Here is a 24,285-nt window from a genome sequence, read left to right on the forward strand (position 1 = left end):
TTGAATCATGTCGAGTCGGTTAACTCAGTATATATTTGAGTCATACTAATTCTGACATGTTACATACTTCGGGATTCACTTTATTTTGGGACAACTGAAAGTTGAACTTGAATACTGACCCACTCGGTTTTGGGTCGGGTTAGTCGGTATCAAGGTTGGTTTATCAGTTTTGAATCCTTAGCCCTAGTTTGGGCAGATTGGGAAATTGAAAAGAATTCACTATTGGTCTAATTGGTTCTTATTGAAGACTAAGTTTGGGCCTGGTTCGTTGTTTTGGGGATTTGTTTTGGACTGTAGAAAGTGCATAATTGGCTAAATGAGAACCTTTGATTGCCACACACTACTCATGTTGATGTTGATGAGAAGTAGAGGGCTAAATCTGATTTTGAAGAAGTTAATTCTTGTTTGAAGAACTTGAGCATCGATATGGTCTCCTCGTTCACAAGCTTAAGAAGAAGTCGGGTTAGGGACACTCCCCGATCACAATGCACCGCATCAGCAAATTAAAGACAGTTTGCTAGCTAGGCCAAATATCCGAAAGCGAACGATTGAAGTATTCGGGGCTGTGGAGGAGGGGACTAGGATGAAGGACTACTGAAGGGTATATGAAGGTTGAACCACGTATATTAAGAATAGCACCGTCTAATCTGGGTTGCCAAAGGAGATTGCATTTCAGAAAAACTATGATTCCTTTCTAAAACCTAGCCTTTGGTGTTCTATATATCAGTGCGCGCAGATTCTGCTGCCCGGTTTCTCATACATCATCATGATTCATGAATGCATGTACATTCAGTTTTCTGAGTCGGCCGGCCATAACCTGTATGTTCATAAATAAAAGCCATAGAAGATGGGGAACGAAAACACAAACACACATCAGTTTTTCCAGTGCATGTCAATTTAATTTGATTGACGTAAAGTCGTAAAAAATATAATGTCGACATGCATATCTCTCTTTTGCTTGACGTAAAGGAAACGTAGAGTAATTAAAATGAGATATGTGATCAAAAGTTGGTCTTTCTTTTTTATTTGGCATCAAAAGCTAGATCATGGATTCATGATTGAAAGCGAGCAAGGCACTATAATCAGCTATTATTGTTTATATCACAACTTGACGTACGTAACTTGAATTATCTTGTTCCATAAAAAGAAAACTCGAATTATCTTATCTTGAGCAATGGAAATTAGACAAAGTTCGTTAATGTTTGTAAAAGGAAAAATAGACAAAGCAGATGTGTACTTCCAGATATCTAAAATAATGCATGTCCTTCCTCCCTCATGTAACATGCATCTGCATTCTAGCTCTTTAACACAAAAGAATAAGAATAATATATGCAGGAAAGCTTAATCATAATTCTTCAGGCCTATATCAAAGAATTTCTTGCTTCCCACTTACGGTGGACTCGGACAAGAACCATCGACTGATCGACCACTAGATATCCAGTTCTGAAATTTCAAGAAATCATCACCGAACTGCCTCATTGACGCCTTAACCATATTACCATCGGTTCGACAAAGCAGAATGATCGACCAGAGAATTAAAGAAGTGAAGTTAGGAATGTTGCTAATTTGCTATGAACTACTGTCGGCGAAAATGGAAAACATTTCTTTCATGCAGCCTCCTCCTGCCCATGCATAATCATTCTTAGAACAACTTCATTTATGTCTGTCTATTCGATCTAGAAGATTTTAAAACCAACATACAATATGCACGACTAGGTCTAAACCAAACCGGACCAAAGCCATGACATCGGAGATAAGTTTCATAAGCTAAGCTAAACTAAAGTACTATAGTTAGATTGTTTTGTGCATGAATATCCAAGCAAGTGTGCGCACTCATGTCTCTCGATGTTGCTTGCATACGTGTGTCAACTCAACAATATAAACCCACACAGAGCTAGCTATAATGACTTCTGGGTACCAAAGACCCGCTAGCCGACCCCAACTCGATCTACAATTTCAAGATTAAGATTCTACAAATTGGTGTTCTATAATGACTCCCATTCGATGGCTCCAATTAATGAAGAACAATAAAAGTAGGACAATAGTAACAACACTAATTCATGTCTGCCTAAATTATGATGAAGAACTCGTGCACTACTCGATCGATAAATATCTAGGCCTAAAAGATCCGTCATATGTCGTTTACTGTTAACTGACAACCTAGCCCCCCAAAGTTATTTCACTTCACTTCTACAAATCACTAAATGTTAATCCATAACCATAAAGAAACTAAGTGCTATCCATCACAGGAAACAACTCACCGCCAAATGATCACCACATATATGTTCCATTAACTCCTAGACTGAATATACAGACCAACCCATGCCACTTATCCTCGTCACCCAGCACTGCAACTCTTTCCCAGTTTTTTCTCCATCCAGCTTTGCCCTAATTTGCCATGTGTTCTACTTGAGCTAGCTGTGTGCTAACTGTGTGTGAGGATGATGTCGGATGTGTGGAGCTGTGTGCCCTATGCATGCTTTGCCCTCATCGATCACTGATATTGGATCTCTGTCACTTAGCTATATTACCAGTGCCCCGAAACGTAACTCCTCAAACCGCATTCACGCTTTGTTTGCCAGAAAAGAGAAGAAAACAAACTCTAACAAACTAGATCATCATGAGAAAACTCATGCATGATGCTTGGTTTGAGCAAATTCCGAGTAAAAGAGAAGGCAAAGCATGTAAAAATGGTAAAAGCTAGTCATGATCTTGGTGAAAAAGTAGAAAACGTATGCATGCATTACCCAATTAGGTTTAACCGTTTAAGCAGCTAACTGAAGCTGCTCCGGTTGGACCCTCAGACAGAAGTTGCAATGCTGCGTAGGATGAAAGATGATGCTTTGCTTTCTCTTCAGATCTTGTGGCAGCTTAAATCAATAATGTCATGCTTACTGTTACAAAAGATTAATAATTCCTGGTGTTTTTGCAGATTTCTAGAGCAAGAAGGAGCATCCTACGTGTCGAAGGATAACTCCACGTGTACCATTAAGTGGCACATCCAGGTGATTCAGTTCCTACAACAGTGAATCTGCATGAGGCATATTCTTCTTTTGTTGCGTCCATCAGACATTATAATTTAGCTAGCTATTGGTTACGTGGCCACAACAGATCGATTCATGCCTGAACTAATGCATCGAAATTAAACAGTGGGATCAGCTTTCCATTTCTTATAAATGGTGCAAGCATTGAGGGGAGCTTAGCAATCTTAGTGGATTTGCCTTGTGTGTCCATTAGTCCAAAGCCTCTTTGATATTGTTTGTTGGTAAAAGGAATCGAAAGCAAAGCAAAGAAGACAACAATGATGTGCTAGCTAGTGTTTTTTGTTGGCCTTGATATTGAAAAGAACAAGCAGTGATCTGCAGCAGCTGACAGAAGAGGACAGGAGCTAACTATAGCTAGTTTTGGTGGCATACAGTCATTTCCTTCTTCTTCATAATCGATCTCAGAGACTCATCACCTTCATTCTCCATCAATCCCATGGCTGGCACAGCAAGAAAGAGACTCGGCAACTCATGCATTCTTCTCATAAGTATTCATCATATTTCTTCTCTCTTCCTAAACCTTTTATTTTCAACCATTCTTATATGTGAATATCGTTCTTTAATATTAATTAAATGATCACTCTTTGTTAATTGGTGGTTTATGTGTCTGTTTGTTTGATGACAGTGATTTCTGGTATGGAAAGATTTGCATACAAAGGAGTGGCATCCAATCTGATAACTTATCTAACGGATGTAGTAAAGATGAGCAACTCTTCTGCGGCGAAGACGGTGAACAGTTGGTGCGGATTCACATCCATGGTTCCACTCTTGATTGCACCCTTTGCTGATTCTTACTGGGATAGATATTACACCATTGTAGCTTCTTCTCTTGTCTATGTTGCCGTAAGTACTAACCACCTCTCTTTTCTTTCTTTCTTTCTTTTTTGGTTGCATGTTGGTCGTTAATTACCTCTGTTTTTTCTTTTGTAAAGTATTTTTTTTCTGGTCAGTATATTGTGTCCGCTGAGTGCTCAATTATTAGTAGGAGTACGATTAGGAAAACCATTATTAAGATATATGGATCATGAGTCATCAGTCATCTGCACTAAGATTAAAGCTTTATATTGATGACTTGCGGGTCAAGATTAATGCAGATTACTGTGCAAATAAGAAGAGCCTACAATTTGATTGACCCATCTTAAGATGATTTACTAGGGGATTGATCGAGATTGATATACATTATGTGGATAATATGATCGAGTTTGGTGGCATAATGGTTGTTTAACATACTATAAAAGTGTTTATTTGTTAATTGAAGCTCCATTAGTAACACCGACATGCTCCTGTGACGAATATTGGACTAATTGATAGTCTATTTGTTCTGGTTTTAGGGGCTTGTGGCATTGACATCAACAGCAATAATGTCCCGGGCATCCACGGATCAAGCAAACAAAACAAGTTCATCTTCATTTCTGTTTTGGTCATTGTATTTGATTTCTCTTGGTCAAGGTGGGTATAATCCATCTTTACAAGCTTTCGGAGCAGATCAACTTGACAGTGAAGAGGAAGAGTTGCCTACTAGCGAAGATGACAAAAAACCCAACAAAAAGAGTTTGTTCTTTCAATGGTGGTACTTTGGTGTTTGTAGTGGCACCGTCTTGGGTATCAGTGTTATGTCCTACATTCAAGATAATTTTGGTTGGATACTAGGTTTTGCTATTCCCATGATTTCTATGGTCACATCAGTCGTAGTTTTCTCGTGTGGAAGCCGAATTTATACATATAAACAGAGGAATGATGATTACAAGCCTGTTGTGAGCATCCTTCAAGTTATTAAGGCAGCTGCATGGAAATTACTGAATTGCAAAGTCAAGTTGCCCAATGAAAATAAAGTTACTGAGCTAGAGTAAGTTTTTTTCTTTAACTCAAGTGTTGTTCAGATTATTGTCCATGAACTTTGATCTGATGCTATCCAATTTTCTTAGGCTTCAAGGGAAACCGCTCTGTCTTCGGAACTTTGGCAGCAATGAAGGCTTGAACAATGAACATCCCAAAAGCAGCGTCTACAAGTTCGAAAACGCAAAAGTTATTCTTAGGCTTTTGCCCATTTGGCTAATGCTGTTAATGTTTGCAGTGATTTTCCAGCAACCTTCGACATTCTTCACCAAACAAGGCATGACAATGAAGAGGAACATTGGAAGCAATTTTCTGATTCCACCGGCAACACTACAAAGTGCTATTGCACTTTCTATAGTCCTATTGATGCCTCTTTATGACAAAGTTTTGATCCCAATTACTAAGGTCCTGACTTGTAACGAAAAGGGTATCACCGTAATGCAAAGGATGGGAATCGGGATATTCACTTCGGTCATAGCACTGATCATTGCAGCAATTGTGGAGACAAGAAGGCTCCATATCAGCAGAAAGATGGAAATGCTAGGATCTCAATCTGAGACAGTTCCACTTAGCATATTCTGGTTGCTGCCACAATACATTCTTCTAGGAATTTCAGACATTTTCACTGTGGTTGGGATGCAAGAGTTCTTCTACTCTGAATTTCCCATTAAAATGAGAACAATGGCCTTTGCACTATACACCAGTGTTTTTGGGGTTGGGAGTTACTTGAGTGCCTTTTTGATATCCACAGTTGAGACCATCACAAGTTCAAATGGAAATAAGAGCTGGTTCTGTGATGATATGAGTGAAGCTAGGCTAGACAAGTACTACTGGTTTTTAGCAGCATCAAGTGCACTGAGCTTTCTGTTTTTTGTGATTATTTCATCATGTTACACAAGTAAAAGGGATTTGGACTTGGACAGTAATGAAAGTTGTAAATAAGCTAGCTGGTTGTTTTGAGTTCATGAGTTAGTTTCAATGTACAAAGAGTGCATTTTGTTATTCAAGATTCAAAGTTCAAATAAATTAGTATATCCATACCATGCCTTCTCTATGGATATTTAACTTATTTACTGCATGGATTTGTCCTCTTTCACGTGTTTGCTACTCTTAATTTTTAGCGTTTAAATTGTTAAATGATTGTTGGAAACCTGTATTCAACATTTTTTTTTTCCTCAAACAAAGATATATATATGATAATTTCTTCTTCTTACAAGGTTAATTATAAGGGTTACTAAACGGTTTTTGGCTTTATGTCCCCCTTAGGTATCTTCTTTTTATCTAATAAAGTTCTTTATTTGCCAAAAAAAGGTTAATTATAAGGAAAATTAGTAGAGATACTATAACTTATCTTATTCCATGTTTGTACAAATTAAGGTACATTATTTTTCTGGTTTGAAGAGCAGATACATTATTTCATAACATGAAAAATTAAAAGCTGACTTTGGGAGAACATATATAATCAGAAAAGGGTGATGATACATGCAATTCACAATTCTTCATTTCTTTGAACTTTAGAACTTTAGAAGTATCTGATCGATCGAGCAGGACTACCCGTTGTATAAAGCTTTTATTCCTGCAATATCATCCGCATGCAAACCTCTTACAGTCGCTCCCGCGGGGAGGCTAGGGGCCATGGCAGCTCCACTCACTGAACTATGTGCGAGTCCCAGAAGGTGCCCTATTTCATGCAAAGCGCAACTCTCGTAGTCAAAGGCACCAGGTTTACCACCAACCGCCCAATTCTCAGCTGCGTCGATGTGGAATCTTCCATCCGTCGGGTAAAACGCATGAGCCAGAACTCCGCCGGGGCCATCAAATGCATTCCCGTCTCCATGATCACCCTTGTGAAAACTGATCTTCAAATCTGCACTATTGTAATTTTGAGCCTGGCTGAAAGTGAATTGACTGTTCTTAGCCCATGTTGTGAAAGCTTGTGTGATAGCACCCGTGGCTTCGGATGGGGTGCCCATGAAAAAACCGTAAGTGAGATGGTATTTAGAGGAAGGCCATACTGGTTTTCCGGGGGGAAACTCGTACTGAATACCGGTAAGAAATGAACCTGTAAAACAATATCGAGTGATTAATCAAGGCTTGAGGGCATGCAGCCGTCACCAGCTCTTTATTCGTTTTTTTTTTTAAAAAACTAATATCGTATTGATCAAGTCTTAATTCAAGGGAGTTACTGTATGCATGCGTTTAACAATTTTGATGTACATATGAGTACATGTACAGCTAGTAATGTGTTTTTGATCAGCAGTATAAAGTTAAGATCGATGCATTGACAATATAATTCTCTAGTAAGATGAAGTACGTACGGTGCTGGAAATTTATCTTGGCTGATCGCATGGATGTGGTGCCATTGATGATGTCGGGAAAACCACAACGAGGCATCATCATCTTTGATATGGTTCCGTCATCCAATGTTCCGGTGGGCTTCAGGTGGAAATTGAGCTGGTAAGTCTTGACGGCTTCCTCCAGGAACTTGTCGAAATCGTCGTCATCCGTGGATGTTGTTCTTGTAGTTCAAGTAACCGAACTTGTGAAGGTATTTCTTGAGGTCATTGATGCCCTTGACCTTGTCACCTTTGTGACAACCCTTAAGATGCTCAAGGAAGGCAAATGGAGATGAAGGCTGAGGTTGCATCAACTGGGCCGTTGCGTTAGAGAGGAACCAAAAGAGGGCGAGGAGGAGAGTGACTGTGAAAAGAGAAAAATTAGATTTTGGTGCCATTGCTCTGAGTATGGAGGTTGCAGAAGTATCATATTCGCAGCAGTATTTATAGGCAATATTATTGATGCGTGAATGTAAAGAGATGGTGTGATCGATTACGTTTTCTGTTGAGTTGATGTACGTACGTCATGCATATAGAGCTTTTAGCTTAACAAGCAGAAAACATATAAAAAAAAACGTTCTCACCAGAACATATTGAGCTCAACATTTGGCAACTTTCATTATCAGTTAGGTTTCAGCAGTTAGGTTTAAACTGTTAAACCAGAGAATTTTGATGACAAAAACTAGCTTGGAAACAATCATTATCGATAGAGATCATTATTGATGCACAAAGCCACAAATTATTCAAGTACCAAATCGCCCCTCTATATATATAGAAAACCAATCAATTTCCATATGATCGAGTTCACAGTATGAGATAACCTGGACTGACAGGACGATAGATCACTGGGAATATATCTGACATAGTGACATTCCCGATCGATAGTCACTTGACTCACTTGCACACAGAGGTTCTCTTTCTTCTTCTGAAATTAAACATGCACGTAGATATACTACGCATAAAACTCTTTTCCTTCTCTCTCTCTCTTTCTCTCTCTCTCTCTCTCTCTCTCTCTCTCTCTCTCTCTCTCTCTCTCTCTCTCTCTCTCTCTCTCTCGCTAATAGATCGATGATATAAGAGAGGAGTGACCTCTATCACTATGTTTTATTAATTAGAGAAGAATAAGAACAATAGGAGGGGGACCAAAACCAATACCTCCAACAAAAAATGACCAACGCAAACGAATTTGAGGACAAAGTAAATGCTCAAAACAAAAGGGGAGGCACACTCACAACCCCAACTCGATCAGAAGAAAATGTACCAAAAATTTCCAAAGGACTGGCTGTTCATGTACGACTCTCTTCATTATTTCTTAATCTGAAAGATCTCAACACCGGTAATTCAGGTACGCACGTACCTTATTTGATAAAGGAAAGAAGAATTAAAAGATGAATATGGGGGATCCAGCTAGTGCTACTGGTTAATTCTCAGACGTTGTATAGAGCCTTGATACCTTGAACATCGTCTCCATGCAAACCTCGTGTCACTCCCGCAGGAATACCTGAGGACATGATAGCGCCCTCCACTGAGCTATGATCGAGTCCCAGAAGATGCCCTATTTCATGCAAAGCCAGAGTCTCCAAGTCAAAAGCACCTGGCTTAGCACCCACAGACCAATTCTCATCTGCGTCGTAGTGGAATCTTCCGTCCGTCGGGTAAAAAGCATGGGCAAGGACACCGCCAGGGCCATCAAATGCAGATCCGTCTCCATGATCACCCTTTTCAAAACCAATCTTCAAATCCGCATTCTCGTAATTTTGAGCCTGGCTGAAGGTGAAGTGAGTGTTCCCGGCCCATGTTGCGAATGCCCGTGCAACAGCCCCCGTTGCTTCCGATGGGGTGCCGGGGAGAAAACCGTAAGTGAGATGGTATTTGGAGGAAGGCCATTTTGGATTCCCGGCGGGAAATGCGTAGTGAGCAGTGGTATGGATAGAACCTGTAAAACAATATCGAGTACTTAATTTCGTTAGATGTAATGAGGAGAAATGGTAGTTGAACATGCATGTACCTTTCATTTTGTTGTATACTTGTATATAGTGGTGTATGTTCTACGTACTTATAACTCATTGGGAAGTAAGATGACAAAGTAATTGTACGTCTAATAAGAAGAAATAGCTAGATATATACCATGGTGGTGCCTTTTCTTGGCTGATCGCATGGACGAGGTGCCATTGATGATATCCGGCAGACCGCAACGAGGCATCATCATCTTCGCCACTGTTTTGCCGTCCAATGTTCCGGTGGACTTGAGGTGGTAATTGATCTGGTAGGTCTTGACGGCTTCCTCCAAAAGGTCATCAAATTCATCGTCGTCGGAATGACTGTGGTTCTTGTAGTTCAAGTAACCGAACTTTTCAAGATACTTTTTGAGGTCATTGATACCCTTGACCTTATCACCTTTGTGGCAACCTTTGAGATGGTCAAGGAACTCAAATGGGGAAGAGCTCTTGTTGTGGGGATGGGAAGCAGTTGCATATGATAGGAGAGTTAAAAGTGCGAAGAGGAGAGTGATAGCGAAGAGAGAATATTTAGATTTGAATGCCATTTTGCTCCTTTTAACTAGCTAGCTTGTTATGTTGCTAAAGCCTCTTATGTGTATTGCTATTTATAGGCTTGTAACATATGAACGTTCAACTTTTCCATATTGCGTCTTTCTTAACAATTACCTGCTAGGTCCCTAAGGTTCGAGATGACCGACCAATTGGGAGTAAATTAAAGAAGAAGAAACATTAATTAACAGACTAGTCTCGGAGAAGACGTCAAGTATTTAATTTGCATGGTCATTCCATCTAAGTCTGCATTTGCTAGAAGCTTAGAACTAGTCTTGCCGTTTTCCTTACTCCCTAAATTAATCAATTAAGGAGTGATTGGTGGACTACATATATAACCCTAGGGTTCCATCTAACCCTACATATATACATTACATATGTAACATTGAGAACACTTGAAACTTAAAAGTTGCCTCTCAAAATTAATATATAGTCTGGCGCATGCTACGTCTTAAAAAATATATAATTATATAGGGTATGGTTCATGAATAAATTAACTTATATATACATAGAACAGATCTACATCTTTTATGAGTTTTGCTACTCCAAATTTTATGGTCTCTGTTGAGTGACGTATTGTGTGTGTATGTATATATATATATATATATATATTTATTTTGAAACATGGACGTGAAGACTGAAGCTTTTGATATTGCAACGAAAAATAACAGTTACAACATAACTTACCCGCAATGGCAACGATAGAAAAGGCCACGGTAAATAGCCCGAAAACAACATAAATGAAACTACTATAGAGTTCTAAGCAGAAAATAAAACTAAAACTAATAATCCTGGTTTATTAGACTTATCCCGGAACCACCCTACACATATGAGGTATCTCCGGGGCCTTCTTCCTCGACCATCAACGCCATAACAGCCGGCATGGACTCCAAGATAGTAGCAAGAACATATCCAAACCAGAATGATAGCAAGCCCAAGGCCCAAACCTGCAACCTAGCGCTGCAGAATTGAGGCCCAAAGCCCCCAAAAATTCATCACCACCGTCAGCCACCACCACACCAGAAATTGCATTTCCGGTCAACCCAGGGTTCTTCGGCAACCGTCTCCAATAGGCATCATCACCATCACTACTCTGGCCAGCCAAGACGAAAGCCGATCCCGTCGGAATCACCATCGCACATGTCGACCATACCTTCATCCTTGCAAGATCCGAATCCAGATCTCCAACACCAACCCGCTAGCCGCTAGCTCCGCCATGGAGGAACCATCATCGCCGACACCGTGAGATCATGTGCCAGTCCAGAGCACCGGAGAAACCACTCGGTAGGAGTCGGTAAACGACCCCTCCACCACCGCAAAAAGATCAGAAGGAAGAGTGATGGGGTTGAGTCGCGCTCACTCCGTGCCTGAAGCCAACCGGGGCTAACAACACAAAGCCCACCACCTCCGTCGTTCCAAAACCCACCGCCGCTGTCAGAAGAGAAGACGAGGGCTAGGGTTGAGAGGAGATCGCGCGACCAGACGAGAGAGAGCCATGAGTGACGTATTGTTGAGTCTTGTATTTAAAAAGAATTCTCATACTGCATGTAAAAGGATATGGTCATTATTTCTTCATTAAGAGTTCATCTTTATTAATACAGAAACTAGAATCCTCACACAAGCTAGTTTATAGTTTTATACAATGTTGTACACAAAGGTACATTATTTTTTCTGATAACAAGATATATATTAGAAGTCGACTCTGTTGGAACATAATCTGTGCCAGGAGATACTACTCCTCAAACCTTGTACAAAGCTTTTATTCCTTGAATATCATCCTGATGCAAACCTTTATAAGCCACTCCCTCGGTGACAGTTGGAAACATGACAGCTCCCTCTACTGAACTATGTCCAAGTCCCAGAAGGTGCCCTATCTCATGCAAACCAACACTCCCATAGTCCATTGCACCTGGTTTAGCACCTGCAGACCAAGTCTCCTCTGCGTCGTAGTGCAGTGTTCCTCCCGTAGGGTAAGCTGCATGGGCGAGCTGTCCACCAGGCCCATCAAATGGATCCCCGTCTCCATGATCACGCTTGTGAAAGCTGATCTTCAAATCAGCATTCTGGGGATTGTTGGACTGGCTGAACTTGAAGTGGGTGCTCTTTTGCCATATTGCGAAAGCCTGCACGATAGAACCCGTGGCTGCGGATGGGGTGCCGGGGAGGAAACCGAAAGTGAGTTGGTATTTAGAGGGTGGCCATTTATAATCTCCATCAGGCAATGTGTAGTGAACTGTGGTATGAATTGCACCTGCAAAACAAGTACTTGAATTCGTTAGACGTAGTGGTCAAGTCTTATTTCTTGAATATATATAACTGAATGCATGCTATTTACAACTTGATGTACCTAAAAGTACAGTGATGTTTTCTTGATCAGTAACTACTGACCGGTAAAATACTACTAACAAACTATATATAATTAAGATGATAATCTCTGTTTTTACTAAGATGAAATATGTACGGTGTTGGTGCTTTATCTTGGCCGATCGCATGGATGTGGTGCCATTGATGATATCGGGCACACCACAATGAGGCTTCATCATCATTGATATAGTTTTCTCGTCCAAAGTTCCCGTGGGATTGAGGTTGAAATTGAGCTGGTAAGTCCTGACTGCTTCCTCCAGGAACTGGTCGAAATGGTCGTCATTAGAGTGGATGTGGTTCATGTAGTCCAAGCAACCGAACTTGTGAAGGTACTTCTTGAGGTCATGGATGCCCTTGACCTTATCACCTTTGTGACAACACTTAAGATGGTCAAGGAAGTCAAACGGAGATGAGTTGTTGCTGCTATGGACTTCCTTTGCCGTTGCATTAGAGAGGAAAGAAAAGAGGGTAAGGAAAAGGAGGAGGAGAGTGACTGTGAAAAGAGAAAGATCAGGTTTTGGTGCCATTGCTCCAAGTTAAGAGTATGGATGTTGCAGAAGCCTCGTATTCGCAATAGAATTTATAGGCAATAGTACATTGATGTGTACATGTAAAGAGATGGTGTGATCAATTACGTTTTCTATAGAGATGGTGTACGTACGTCATGCATATGAAGCTGTTGAGCTTAACAAGCAGAAATCATACAAAAATGTTCTTACCAGAACATGTTGAGATCAACATTCGGCATCAGTCGTCATGCATCAGTTAGCAGCCTTAATTCAGAGAATTTTGAAGATGAAACTAGTCTCGACGTGTAAACATTCATGCATTATCGATATATTAGATCATTGATGCCAAAATCGAGAAATGTATAGGACGTTTACACCCTCGGTATATAAAACCAATTTTCCAGATATATGGATGAGTTCACAGTATGAGATCGATAGTCTGGAAATCTGGATGAGAGATCACTGTGATATTCTAGTCATCTGACATTGATTCTCGATCGATGGTCACTCTTGCTTCCATATGCATGAGTACCCTTTCTTCTTTTGAAGACTTGAAGTTAAACACGCACAAATCGTTTACTGATTATTTGATAATTAGTACCATCACTACCATCACATCTGTTATCTCCAATAGATTGATTGATGATACGGTTTTTAATGTAATAAGTTTTTGGACAAAATAATTTATATGGGTAATTTTCATAATTTTTTACGGTTAATAACTTTACAGTGAATGCAGATGCATGGACATATACACTGATGCATGAAAATTTTTCTTTTTTCTCTTTTTTTTGTGTGTAAGAGATTGAGAGGAGTAACAAGTAACAGTACGTATCTCTCTATCACTCTTTCATTAATTGATTAAAGAAGATCGAAGAGGAAAGACAGGATGAAGGAGACAAAAAAGCAATAACTCCAACAAGAAATTAAGACTAACAAAAAGGAACTTGAGAAGGAAGACATCTCATATTCTCACCACACCAAAAGAAAATTGACCAAAATTTGCCAAAGATTTGGTAACAACAATGCTTGAATTGTTTGATCGATCAAGCTGGTGCTAACTAGCCCTGCTCCTCATACGTTATATAAATCCTTGATACCTTGAACATCATCCCCATGCCAACCTCGAGTTACTCCCGAGGGAAGAATCGGTTCCATGATTGCCCCCTCCACTGAGCTATGTCCCAGTCCAAGAAGGTGCCCTATTTCATGCAGAGCCACCGTCTCCATGTCAACAGCACCTGGTTTAGCACCAGCAGACCATGTCTCATCTGCGTCGTAGTGGAATATTCCATGCAACGAGCTAACAGCATGGGCCAGCACTCCGCCAGGTCCATCAAATGCATGCCCGTCTCCATGATCACCCTTCTCAAAACTAATTTTCAGATCCGCATTTTCGTAACTTTGGGTGAGGCTGAACGTGAAGTGAGTGCTCGCAGCCCACGTTGCGAATGCCCGTGCAACAGAGCCTGTGGCTTCGATCAGATGGAGTGTTGGGAGGAAAACCGTAAGTGAGATTATATTTAGACCACTTGGGATTTCCTTCAAAAAATGAGTAGTGAGCAGTGGTATGAACTGAACCTGTAAAACAATATTGAGTACTTAAATCGTTAAACAGAATGTTCAGGTGTTAATTCCAAAGAATTAATTATTGTATGGTTTAAATTTTGATGTTGAAATTCAATAGCATAAGGAGAAATTAATTAATTGCATGTTGTAGATGCATGTGCATATAAATTATTGTAGGACAACGTAAGAAAGTTGGAAGCTAGGACAACGTAATAAGATGAAATAACTCGATACCATGGTGGTGCCTTTTCTTGGCTGATCGCATCGACGAGGTGCCATTGATGATGTCCGGCACGCCACAACGAGGCGTCATCATCTTCAACACTGTTTTGCCATCCAGTGTTCCGGTGGACTTGAGATGGTAATTGATCTGGTAAGTCTTGACGGCTTCCGCCAAACGGTCGTCGAAATCGTCGTCGTCCAAATGACACTGGTTGGTTTTGTAGTTCAAGTAACCGTACTTTTCAAGGTATTTTTTGAGATCATTGATACCCTTGACCTTTTCACCTTTGTGGCAACCTTTGAGATGCTCAAGGAACTCAAATGGGGAAGAGCTCTTGTTGTGAGGATGAGAAGCAGTTGCATGAGAGAGGATAGTAAGAAGGGCCAAGAGAAGTGTGATAGTGAAGAGAGAAAGATTAGATTCTGATGCCATTGCTCCTTTTAGCTAGCTAGCTAGCTTGTATTGTTGCAAAAGCGTCTTATTTGTATTGTTATTTATAGGCTTTGTAACACAGAAGAACGACGGTGAAACAACGATAATCATGGCTATATTTTCCATTTTCCGGTCCTTCCTTAATAATATAAGGAAGGTCCGCGCCGACTCATGAGGTTCGAGATGATCAACTGGGAGAGAGCACAGTAGAAGAACATTCATTCAATAATGGGGAATATATAGGCTAGTTCTTGACTCGGAGAGAACGTTAATTAGTAATGGTCATCTGATCAAGGTCACCATTTGCTAGAACAAGTCTTGCAGTTTGGCTGCTTGCTCCGTAAATTAATCAATCAATTAAGGAGTGACTGGTGGACTACATGTATAATTACGAAGACCTGATTAAAGTTCAAACTTGCCAACTTCATCTTATCTAATCATAAAGCGCATTACTTAGAAAGCTTCTCTCTCTCAGCCAAACCCTAGGCGGTGGCTGTTTCTCTCCATCAAAGTGAATGAGATGGCCAAAGAGGACCATGTATCTAGTGATAGCTTGCCCAATTGAAGTTTTGGAGGCGTTGGGGTGGTTTCGATGGCCATAGCGTTTGGTGGCTTTGCCGGATGAGGCGTCGGTGGCTTGATGGCATGGTAGGACTTATATGCTTGCCGGGTAAAATAGATCGCAAGTGATTAATTAATTAAGGGTGCGTCTATTGCCACCCCACTGTCCACTTTGCTCACCCCACAATCTGGTTGATTTATTAAAAGACCAAATTATCCTAATATAGAATTACAATAAAGAACAATATGTTGATACAATTATAAATCCTTTTTCTTTCTTTTTTATCGTTTTGTTTTCTTAGTACGTGCTTGAAACTGAATTTTTTCATAAAACCCTAATAATTTTAATTTTTCTATGTAGAATTTATGGTCTTCAATCATTTCTATGGAATCTGAAAACACCTTACAACCAGAAGACGAGGTAAACTGTTTTCTTTCTCTTGTATTTGTTTTTTTTTCTCTTGTTTTCTTGTTGATGCTTCAGCATATATGAAGCACTGCATATATACGATGCTTCGACACTCAGGTAAAGTCTATATATGGATTCTTTATCGCAGTTGTATGACATGGAGTGTTCAATGGCATGTATTAAGAAGCAATCTTATTAATTCCAAGTTCTTGTGCTTCTCCTTATTATCCCTGAACCGAAACACAACTATGAGATGTACAACATATTTCTACATACTTTTGATGAGGAAGATAAGCTAGGATTTTTTATTATATAAAAAAATGATATAAGAAATCAAAAAACAATATATGTAGGGTGAAGAAAGTAGAACTGAGAAAATGGTTATTTTAGGTATTGTAAGTGGGTAAACAAAGTAGACTTACAATCAAAAATATATAAGTGGGGTGTAAAGAGAATTTGGGGTGAGCAAAATGGATTGTGGGGTGGCAATAGACGCACCTTAATTAACTTGTAATTTCAGTTTAATTATTTGTAAAATAAGTGTATAATATACATATCTGTAACATCTCCAACGTGTTAACTTTCTACATCAATTATCCATAAAAAGCTAGCGATCTAATGACGTCTGTTTGTTGTAATTAATTGTCGTGATGAGATTAATATATCATATAATAACTCATTTTATGGTTATATACATGCATAATTCTCTTTTTTCTTTCTTGCTGAAGGAACGAGGTGTATATGAGAGATGAGTTAACAGTCTCCCTATCACTCTGTTCTTTTCTATATTGAAGAAGAAGAAGAAATAGGAGGGGAGTACGTCCAAAACCAATACCTCCACAAAATAAAAAAGAGTAACAAACACGAACTTGAGGAGAAAATAAAATGCTGCAAAACGAACAGAAGCACATCTTGATGCCCACATGCACTAACTAGATCAGAAGTTGTACCACAATTTGCCAAAACATTTGGCTGTTCATGGATACAAAAACTCTCTTCATTAATTATTTCAAATATGAAAAATCTCAATACAGGGTATTCTCAGGTACCTTATTTAATTAATAGAGTGGTACAACAACAAAACTTCGAATGGTCTGGTCGACCTGGTACGTGCTAGCACCGCTACTCATACGTTATATAAAGCCTTGATACCTTGAACATCGTCCCCATGCAAACCTCGAGTCTCTCCCGTGGGAAGAGTCGGTTCCATGATAGCTCCCTTCACTGAGCTATGTCCCAGTCCGAGAAGGTGCCCTATCTCATGCAAAGCCACCGTCTCCAAGTCAGTAGCACCTGGTACAGCACCCACAGACCAAGTCTCATCTGCGTCGTAGTGGAATATTCCGTGCGTCGGGCTAAAAGCATGGGCCAGCGTTCCGCCAGGTCCATCAAATGCAGCCCCGTCTCCATGATTACCCCTTTGAAAACCGATCTTCAAATCCGCATTCTCGTAACTTTGTGCCTGGCTGAATGTAAAGTGAGTGTTCCCCTCCCATGTTGCGAAAGCCCGCGCCACCGCGCCTGTGGCTTCAGATGGAGTGTTGGGAAGAAAACCGTAAGTGAGATGATACTTAGAGGAAGGCCATTTTGGATTTCCTTGGAAAAACGAGTAGTGAGCAGTAGTATGAAGTGAACCTGTAAAACAATATCGAGCTTAAGTCGTTAGACGGTTAATTTGTTCAAGTTTTGATCCAAGAGAATTACGTACTGTATGTTTTAAAGTTTGATTTTGAGACTCAATTAATTAATGTTTTTGATGCATGTACATATAATTTTGGGTATGTTATACAATTATTGGACAACGTAAGAAAATCAGAGGCACAAGTTAGAGGGTCTAATAAGATGAAGTAGCTCGATATTACGTACCGTGGTGGTGCCTTTTCTTGGCTGATCGCATGGACGAGGTGCCATTGATGATATCTGCCACGCCACAACGAGGCGTTGTCATCTTCGACACTGTTTTGCTGTCCAATGTTCCGGTGGACTTGAGGTGGTAATTGATCTGGTAGGTCTTGACAGCTTCCTCCAAAAGATCGTCGAATTCATCGTCGTCTGAATGACTGTGGTTCTTGTAGTTCAAGTACCCGTATTTTTCAAGGTACTTTTTGAGGTCATTGATGCCCTTGACCTTATCACCTTTGTGGCAACCCTTGAGATGTTCAAGGAACTCAACTGGGGAAGAGCTCTTGTTGTGGGGATGAGAAGCAGTTGCATAACAGAGGAGCGTAAGAAGGACGAGGAGGAGAGTTATAGTGAAGAGTGACAGATTAGACTTGGATGCCATGGCTCCTATTAGCTAGCTAGTTATGTTGCAAAACCCTCATGTTTGTATCTTTATTTATAGGCTTGTAATAGAAGTAACGACGGTGACCCAGTGATCATCGCTACATTTTCCATATTGCGGTTTTCCTTAACAATATAAGATGTGACTTTGACTGGTATTACAGTATTACTAGCTAGGTCGGTCCTGAGGTTCGAGATGATCAATTGGGAGTAGAGGAGAAGGTGCTCCTAACTCGGAGGATACGTTAGATTTCGATGCCATTGTGATTTAGGATGGCATGTGTTGCAACCCCTCGTATTTTGGTTGCAATGTATAGGGTTGATTACAATATAATCTCTTGTGAACGTGAAATGATTAGGTCTTGATGTTTGAGATGAATTGGAAGAAAGTACCAAAAGCAAGAACACAAATAATAGATAACTCCTAACGGGGAGAAGACGTTGGGTTTAGTCGTCATTCTAAGGGAGACTCTTGCATGCATATATGTACAACTTGGGTGACTGAGACTGACTCTCTAAAATTGAATCAATTAATAGTCGACGTCGTTGCCTCGTCGGACAAGTTAATGAGTTGTGCTGAGGAACTAATGAAGGAGCTATCATACAAAAAATTAGTTGTAATGGACAATTATAATATTCCCAGAAACAGAAAGGCAGATGGAGCTCATCAACAAGTCTCTGTTCAATTGGGGCCTAGCTACTGTGGAAATTTTCTGTTCTATAATTTTAGAGGATGTTCAGTCATCGCCGGCCAGACGTAGACAGCTTTGTCCGCTACTCCAGTAGGTTGATTGAGTACATCAACTGGAACACATCGTATATATGCATGTACTACGTACGTAGTCGCGCTCAGTTAGTCAGTTACTTGTGCTTACTGGATCCTTAGGTTAAGTTCGCTGGCTACGATGCATGGGCGGAGCCATTTCGCACCCCTCAACTTTCTTGGTGATGTGTGATTTCCAACTAAGAGGTTATTGGTTTTCATAGAGTTTCTAGTTAATTACGATTGATTTCACCCCTAAAATATTTGGTAATTACTTATGGTGACCAAGGGAAGCAAAGAATTTGCATTTATTTCTTTCCTAATTGGTTAAAATATAGCATTATTCATGACTAATATTAGTTATCTTAAAACAATGAAGCTTTAAGTTTGGTATATGATTCAATTAAATTACTCAATTATCTCTTTGAATAAGCGTAAAAAGGAAAATTTAGTTAAAAAAAACTAGTAATGAAGATATGTCGATTGAATCGCTTGTACGTCTTCTAAAATGGGCGGGGAAATGATTATCGATATATATCTTAATGTACACTGAAAATTATACTTGATTTAATATATCAATAAAGTTTTGTTTTTCTTTTTACTGTATATTAGCCGACCCCCTAAACGTAAATTTCTAGCTCCGCCCCTGCTACGATGTAATGTAATAATGACTAGTGATGAGCAAGCTGTATGTAGGCCAATTATAACTTAAATATCTGATAACTCAAGGCTAGCTCAAGGAATGAAACAAGATCACCTAAACTCCAAGCATGTCTAAAACGTACATCGTTCGTGTATGCGTATGTGTTTCTTTTCGGGGGCTTTGATATATTTTCCTGCTGGCATGGATTCATGTCTGAATAATCTACTCAGTCTACTTCCCATTTTCTTTTCTATGATTAATTAACGTGGGTTGCTAAAATTCAAGTCCAAATTTTTAGTTGGTAAGCAGAAATATCAGTGAACATACATCCATAGCAGGAAACCTGCAACTGAGCTCATCAAACAGTGACAAAATGATCTGCTCATACGCAATCTTTAAAATTATACAACCCGATGGCAGTTGACACCCTAGCTATTTGAAATTTTAGAACTGTAATCTGTTTAGAGCGTCTAACATTCATCCAATTTATTACATATAGGATCATCTACGAAGATTAGAGAATATATATCTAGCTACTCATCAATCATCATGAATCTTTAATCCATACAACAACAATGTCAATGCAGCTCCATAGTAACATGAGGTCGTCAAAGTCTTGATGCCTTCCTCCACGAAATCATCTAACTCATCGGTATTGGAGTCATTGTGGATCGGGTATTTCAACTCCAAGTAACCAAATTTTTCAAAGAATTTTTGGAGTGCACTAATGGTTTTGACCTCACCGTTGTGACGGGATGATGTTTCGTTGCTAGTTTCTTCTGCATTTGTACGAGAAGAGAGACAAGAGGGTGAGAGAGAGCAGAGCTTGCATGAAGAGAGAAGTGAGATTATATTTTGAAGCCATTGTGGTTTATGATGGAGTGTGTCGTTGTTGTTGGGAAAATGGATACAAATTTGCCGATCACTTTTATTTGCCCACCAAAGTGTCAACTCTCTTAGCCTATTGACACATATCTATTTTATTATCAAAAATAAAAGTAAATTATTTCATGTGTCAATAAGCTAAGAGAGTGGGCACTTTGGTGGACAAATAAAAGTGATCAGCAAATTTATATATGTTGCATGCGCAAAAGCCTCATATTTTTATTTCATTTTATAAGAAAGAACTACAAATAGTATATAACTTCTACCATACGTTAGGATTTAATTTAACGCGGTAGTCTTTCTAAAGGACAGTTTGTAGGAAGGCTAGTTTTGCATAAATTCATATGAGCGTATAGTTTGGGTCTCCAACTTTCTTAACCGAGCAGGTGAAGCCATTAAGATAGAGGTAAGTTCTGGTTTTGGGAGCCTAACACTGATTACCTGGTGAAAGGATGAACTGGTAATTGGTTTCAGCTCTATCAAAAATTCGAAATAGATTTGCATCATTTTAGTCTTCTTTTCTGATGTTTAAGCTGGAAGGAATGGTGACTGCTACTCTTAGAAATATCTGAATGAACACACAGACACAACTCTACATGTTCAAGTATTCAAAATGGTATGTAGCAGTAATGTACTAATTCATTTGATACAGTCAAGGTAACTCCATGTTCCTTGGTTAGCCAATTGGCCATTGTTGCACAATGTACATCACAAGGCATAGCAATTTGGTGACAGGTTCATGCTGAGAAACATGGCTATTGTCCTCAAATCCATAATTTGAAGCAATGGAACAAAATCAAGCAAGCAATAGAAGCTAGTTTCATCTAAACTAGTGAAATGAGGAATTAGGCAAACTTCTGTAGCTAAAACAGAAAGTCAATATTTACCCTGCTCCTATATACATTCCCTCTTCCAGCTTAAACACCAACTATATAAGTAGAATTTCAATTGTCCTCTTTATGATATTTGGGATGGGAGAGGTGCACAAAGATAGATTTACGCACCAATATTTCATACTCCAGTGCAGAGGAAGAAGTAAGTTAGTCCTAACATGTCAGTCGACCTGAGAATCTACACAGAAGCGACAGAACTATAGCAACCAAATTGCAAACACAGAACAACACACTTCCAATTACTTCATCACAAACATTATCAAACAGTAACAACATTTGATCATCTTATCCATATATTGTATATAACCCAATGGCAGTTGACACACTATAAAGTTGTTTAAAATCAAACACTCAAGAATTATAACAACTGTGCAAAGTGTCAACATTCATCCAAATCACACTACATAAGCTCATCTATAAAATATATCTAGCTACTCATTATCAATGTTCAACCCATACAACAACAATGGGAATGCATGCACAACTGATGTATCACACTGAACTAAGCTGAAAACCAGAACACCCCAACTCACTTGTATGAAATACATGGAACAAGAACGAAAAACAAAATGTGAGAGTTTTACATTCACTACATCAAAACTGGCGAGATTTTACCTCATGTATGCGCACCATTACCATTCACATCCAATTCCACTTCCCCGCCAGCCTTGTTCCTAACCACTTTACCCTCTTCTCTAACCTCCTCCTCCTCCTCATCAGAATCCAAAGTAAACTGCCCCTGACTATCAATCTGATGCTGCATTTCCGCCCCAAGCGGCTTATACCTCGAAATATCACCCCCACCACCACCACCTCCTGTCTTCCTCACCACAACCGAATACACCCCAACAACCAAAACCACAATCAGAGCCAAATGGCAGTTAAACTGCAGCGTCGCGATAGCTCTCGCCCTATGATACTCCGGATGGCCCTTACACTTGACCGTATAATTCCCCCTGCTCTTCTCCTTCAACACGCACCCGTGCGCCATCCAACGCGTGTAAATCGAAAGCCCCATTTGAAAGAACCACAGCCCCTGCAGCACCAGCCCCACTCCTCGAACCAAGTTGGGGATTACCGAACTAGAGTTGTTGCGCAATTGAAGAAGCGTGCCGAACAAGCAGACGAAGATCGGCACCAGCAGCATGTCGAAGTAGCGGTTCTCGATTCCGACGGTGTCTTTTCTCCGGAGATAAAAGTACATGAACTCTTCGACGAACGCGAAAAGGCCGATCAGGTTGAGGAGGGAGGAAGGGAAGGAGGAGTTGTTGAGGGTGAGGAGGCCGGTGAGGGAGTAGAGGAGGAAGAGGGCGGCGATCGCGGCGACCTGGAGCTGCTGGGCCGACCCGACCCGGTCGTGGGAGTTGACGGCGTCGAAGAAGGAGATGAGGGAGTTGAGGATGAAGAGGAAGGAGAGGAGGGAAGCGGAGAGGAAGTAGATGAAGGAGGATCTGGACGGCGTCGTTTGGGGTTTGGATTGGGGGAGATTGGAGGGTGGAGATGAGGTGGTGGTGGAAGCGATGGCTTCGAATGTGCCCATGAGGATGAGGCCGAAGCCTGCGGCAGCGAAGGTGAGGAATCCCATGGCTTGGTTCCTTCCTTTCTCGGGTCAGCAGACTTTGATATCTGAGACGATCGGGGTCTTGTGGCGCCTTGTTGTGAAGGGTGCGTGTCATGGTGGACTTTTTCTTTTTGTTTTTGTCAGCGGAAGCAATGTATTTAGATGGTCCAAAAAAGACGACTTAATACAACCTAACATAGTGGACTATAACTCCAGCGTTATTCGAGACGGTCTGTTACATGCGTTGTGCAATGACATCCGGCGAGTCTAAGTTAGGGTGATTCTAAGTTTATTATTGACCTTATTAATAATAGGTCCCCCTCTCCGTGGAGACTCCTTACTCTTCTTAGTGATGTTGGCTGGATGGCTTCTAAGTTTGAAGAGATCACCTTTAAGTATGTCCCTTGGGAAGTAAATTTTGTGGCTGATGCAATGGCTAGCTTGGGGCATCAGGTCCCATATCCAACTCTCTCGAATCGCAAGCTCCCACTCTCTGCGTTTAATGCTTTTAATTTTGATCGTTTTAATATAAGCTGTTGTAGAGGTTTCTCTTTGTAATTTCCTTTTTCTCATAAAAAAAAACATAGTGGACTGTTGAGTATTTTTTATTTGTGATGAGAAAAATGTAAGAGTATGAGGAGGATGGTTCTGTGAAAACGGGAGCGGTCTGGTGTAGTAGGCTGCCTTCAGATGGATCCGATCATGGACGGGCACGTCGGGTTGGTTCGATTTAGCGGTTAATACAAAGCAAAACCACGACTATCTTTCGTTTCTAGCTTATTTGAATGAAATGATGTTGCATACACCAAAAGAGAAAAACAATGAAACCAAACTAGAGAAACAGAAACAAAATGCCTTAGCTTCAACACTTTCTGTGATAAAATTAGCTTCTATGTGTATATGTTGAAAGATGCAAACTTGAACATAAGAAACAAAAAGCTACAAAATATTTGAACAAGTGACTTCAAACACTATGATATAATGTAATAAAACGGGTGAGAGCTCGGTTAAAGTTTCGCCTAAATAGACTATGAGGTCTTAACCTCACCAACCTTTTGGATTAGATCCGATACTTCTTAACTATATAATACTATGATGACACATGTAGTTATTCGAAATGTATGACACATGCATTATGTCGAAATAAGCATATGATCTATGTACATAACATATACATAATCATCATGTGTTTACATATACAAACATGCATGAACGTAAAATCTATAGAATTTATAAACTAATGACTTATTTGTAAATAACCTCGAGTTCAATTACTTAGGAGGGGATAGTAGATATATTATTGATTTCATATGATACTATACGACTCATATGGAGGATATCTTCTTGTATCAACAATTCATTCAACTTCATTATCCACGTTTCATTGGGTTCTTCTATCTCAAGCAAGTACCTGTCACCAGTAAA

General features: G+C 40.0%; 5 protein-coding genes and 2 pseudogenes across 5 annotated transcripts; 1 reads left to right on the forward strand and 6 right to left on the reverse strand.

Moving 5' to 3' along the window:
* The first annotated feature begins 3,228 nt into the window (after positions 1 to 3,228).
* LOC101290750 (probable peptide/nitrate transporter At5g14940-like) lies at positions 3,229 to 5,957 on the forward strand. Its single transcript, XM_004296510.1, has 4 exons — positions 3,229 to 3,532; positions 3,670 to 3,887; positions 4,376 to 4,890; positions 4,970 to 5,957. Exons 1-4 carry the CDS (start codon positions 3,481 to 3,483, stop codon positions 5,820 to 5,822), a joined length of 1,638 nt encoding a protein of 545 aa, XP_004296558.1. The 5' UTR covers positions 3,229 to 3,480; the 3' UTR covers positions 5,823 to 5,957.
* A 473-nt stretch (positions 5,958 to 6,430) lies between these two features.
* On the reverse strand, positions 6,431 to 7,614 carry LOC101297345 (annotated as a pseudogene).
* Positions 7,615 to 8,378: 764 nt separating this feature from the next.
* LOC101291039 (metalloendoproteinase 1-like) lies at positions 8,379 to 9,761 on the reverse strand. The gene is made up of 2 exons (XM_004296511.1): positions 9,344 to 9,761; positions 8,379 to 9,152 (listed from the first exon to the last, which is right to left on the reverse strand). The coding sequence occupies exons 1-2, from the start codon at positions 9,759 to 9,761 to the stop codon at positions 8,644 to 8,646; spliced, it is 927 nt and encodes a 308-aa protein (XP_004296559.1). The 3' UTR covers positions 8,379 to 8,643.
* Positions 9,762 to 11,504: 1,743 nt separating this feature from the next.
* LOC101297636 (metalloendoproteinase 1-like) lies at positions 11,505 to 12,656 on the reverse strand. Its single transcript, XM_004297911.1, has 2 exons — positions 12,227 to 12,656; positions 11,505 to 12,016 (listed from the first exon to the last, which is right to left on the reverse strand). The coding sequence occupies exons 1-2, from the start codon at positions 12,654 to 12,656 to the stop codon at positions 11,505 to 11,507; spliced, it is 942 nt and encodes a 313-aa protein (XP_004297959.1).
* A 1,056-nt stretch (positions 12,657 to 13,712) lies between these two features.
* On the reverse strand, positions 13,713 to 14,862 carry LOC101291327 (annotated as a pseudogene).
* A 2,063-nt stretch (positions 14,863 to 16,925) lies between these two features.
* On the reverse strand, positions 16,926 to 18,116 carry LOC101291617 (metalloendoproteinase 1-like). The gene is made up of 2 exons (XM_004296512.1): positions 17,699 to 18,116; positions 16,926 to 17,467 (listed from the first exon to the last, which is right to left on the reverse strand). Exons 1-2 carry the CDS (start codon positions 18,114 to 18,116, stop codon positions 16,959 to 16,961), a joined length of 927 nt encoding a protein of 308 aa, XP_004296560.1. The 3' UTR covers positions 16,926 to 16,958.
* A 3,518-nt stretch (positions 18,117 to 21,634) lies between these two features.
* Positions 21,635 to 23,243, reverse strand: LOC101291912. The gene has a single exon (XM_004296513.1). The coding sequence runs from the start codon at positions 22,882 to 22,884 to the stop codon at positions 21,916 to 21,918; it is 969 nt and encodes a 322-aa protein (XP_004296561.1). The 5' UTR covers positions 22,885 to 23,243; the 3' UTR covers positions 21,635 to 21,915.
* Between the last annotated feature and the right edge of the window lie 1,042 nt (positions 23,244 to 24,285).

This window comes from Fragaria vesca, linkage group LG4 (genome assembly GCF_000184155.1).
Source record: "Fragaria vesca subsp. vesca linkage group LG4, FraVesHawaii_1.0, whole genome shotgun sequence".
Lineage (NCBI taxonomy): Eukaryota > Viridiplantae > Streptophyta > Magnoliopsida > Rosales > Rosaceae > Fragaria > Fragaria vesca.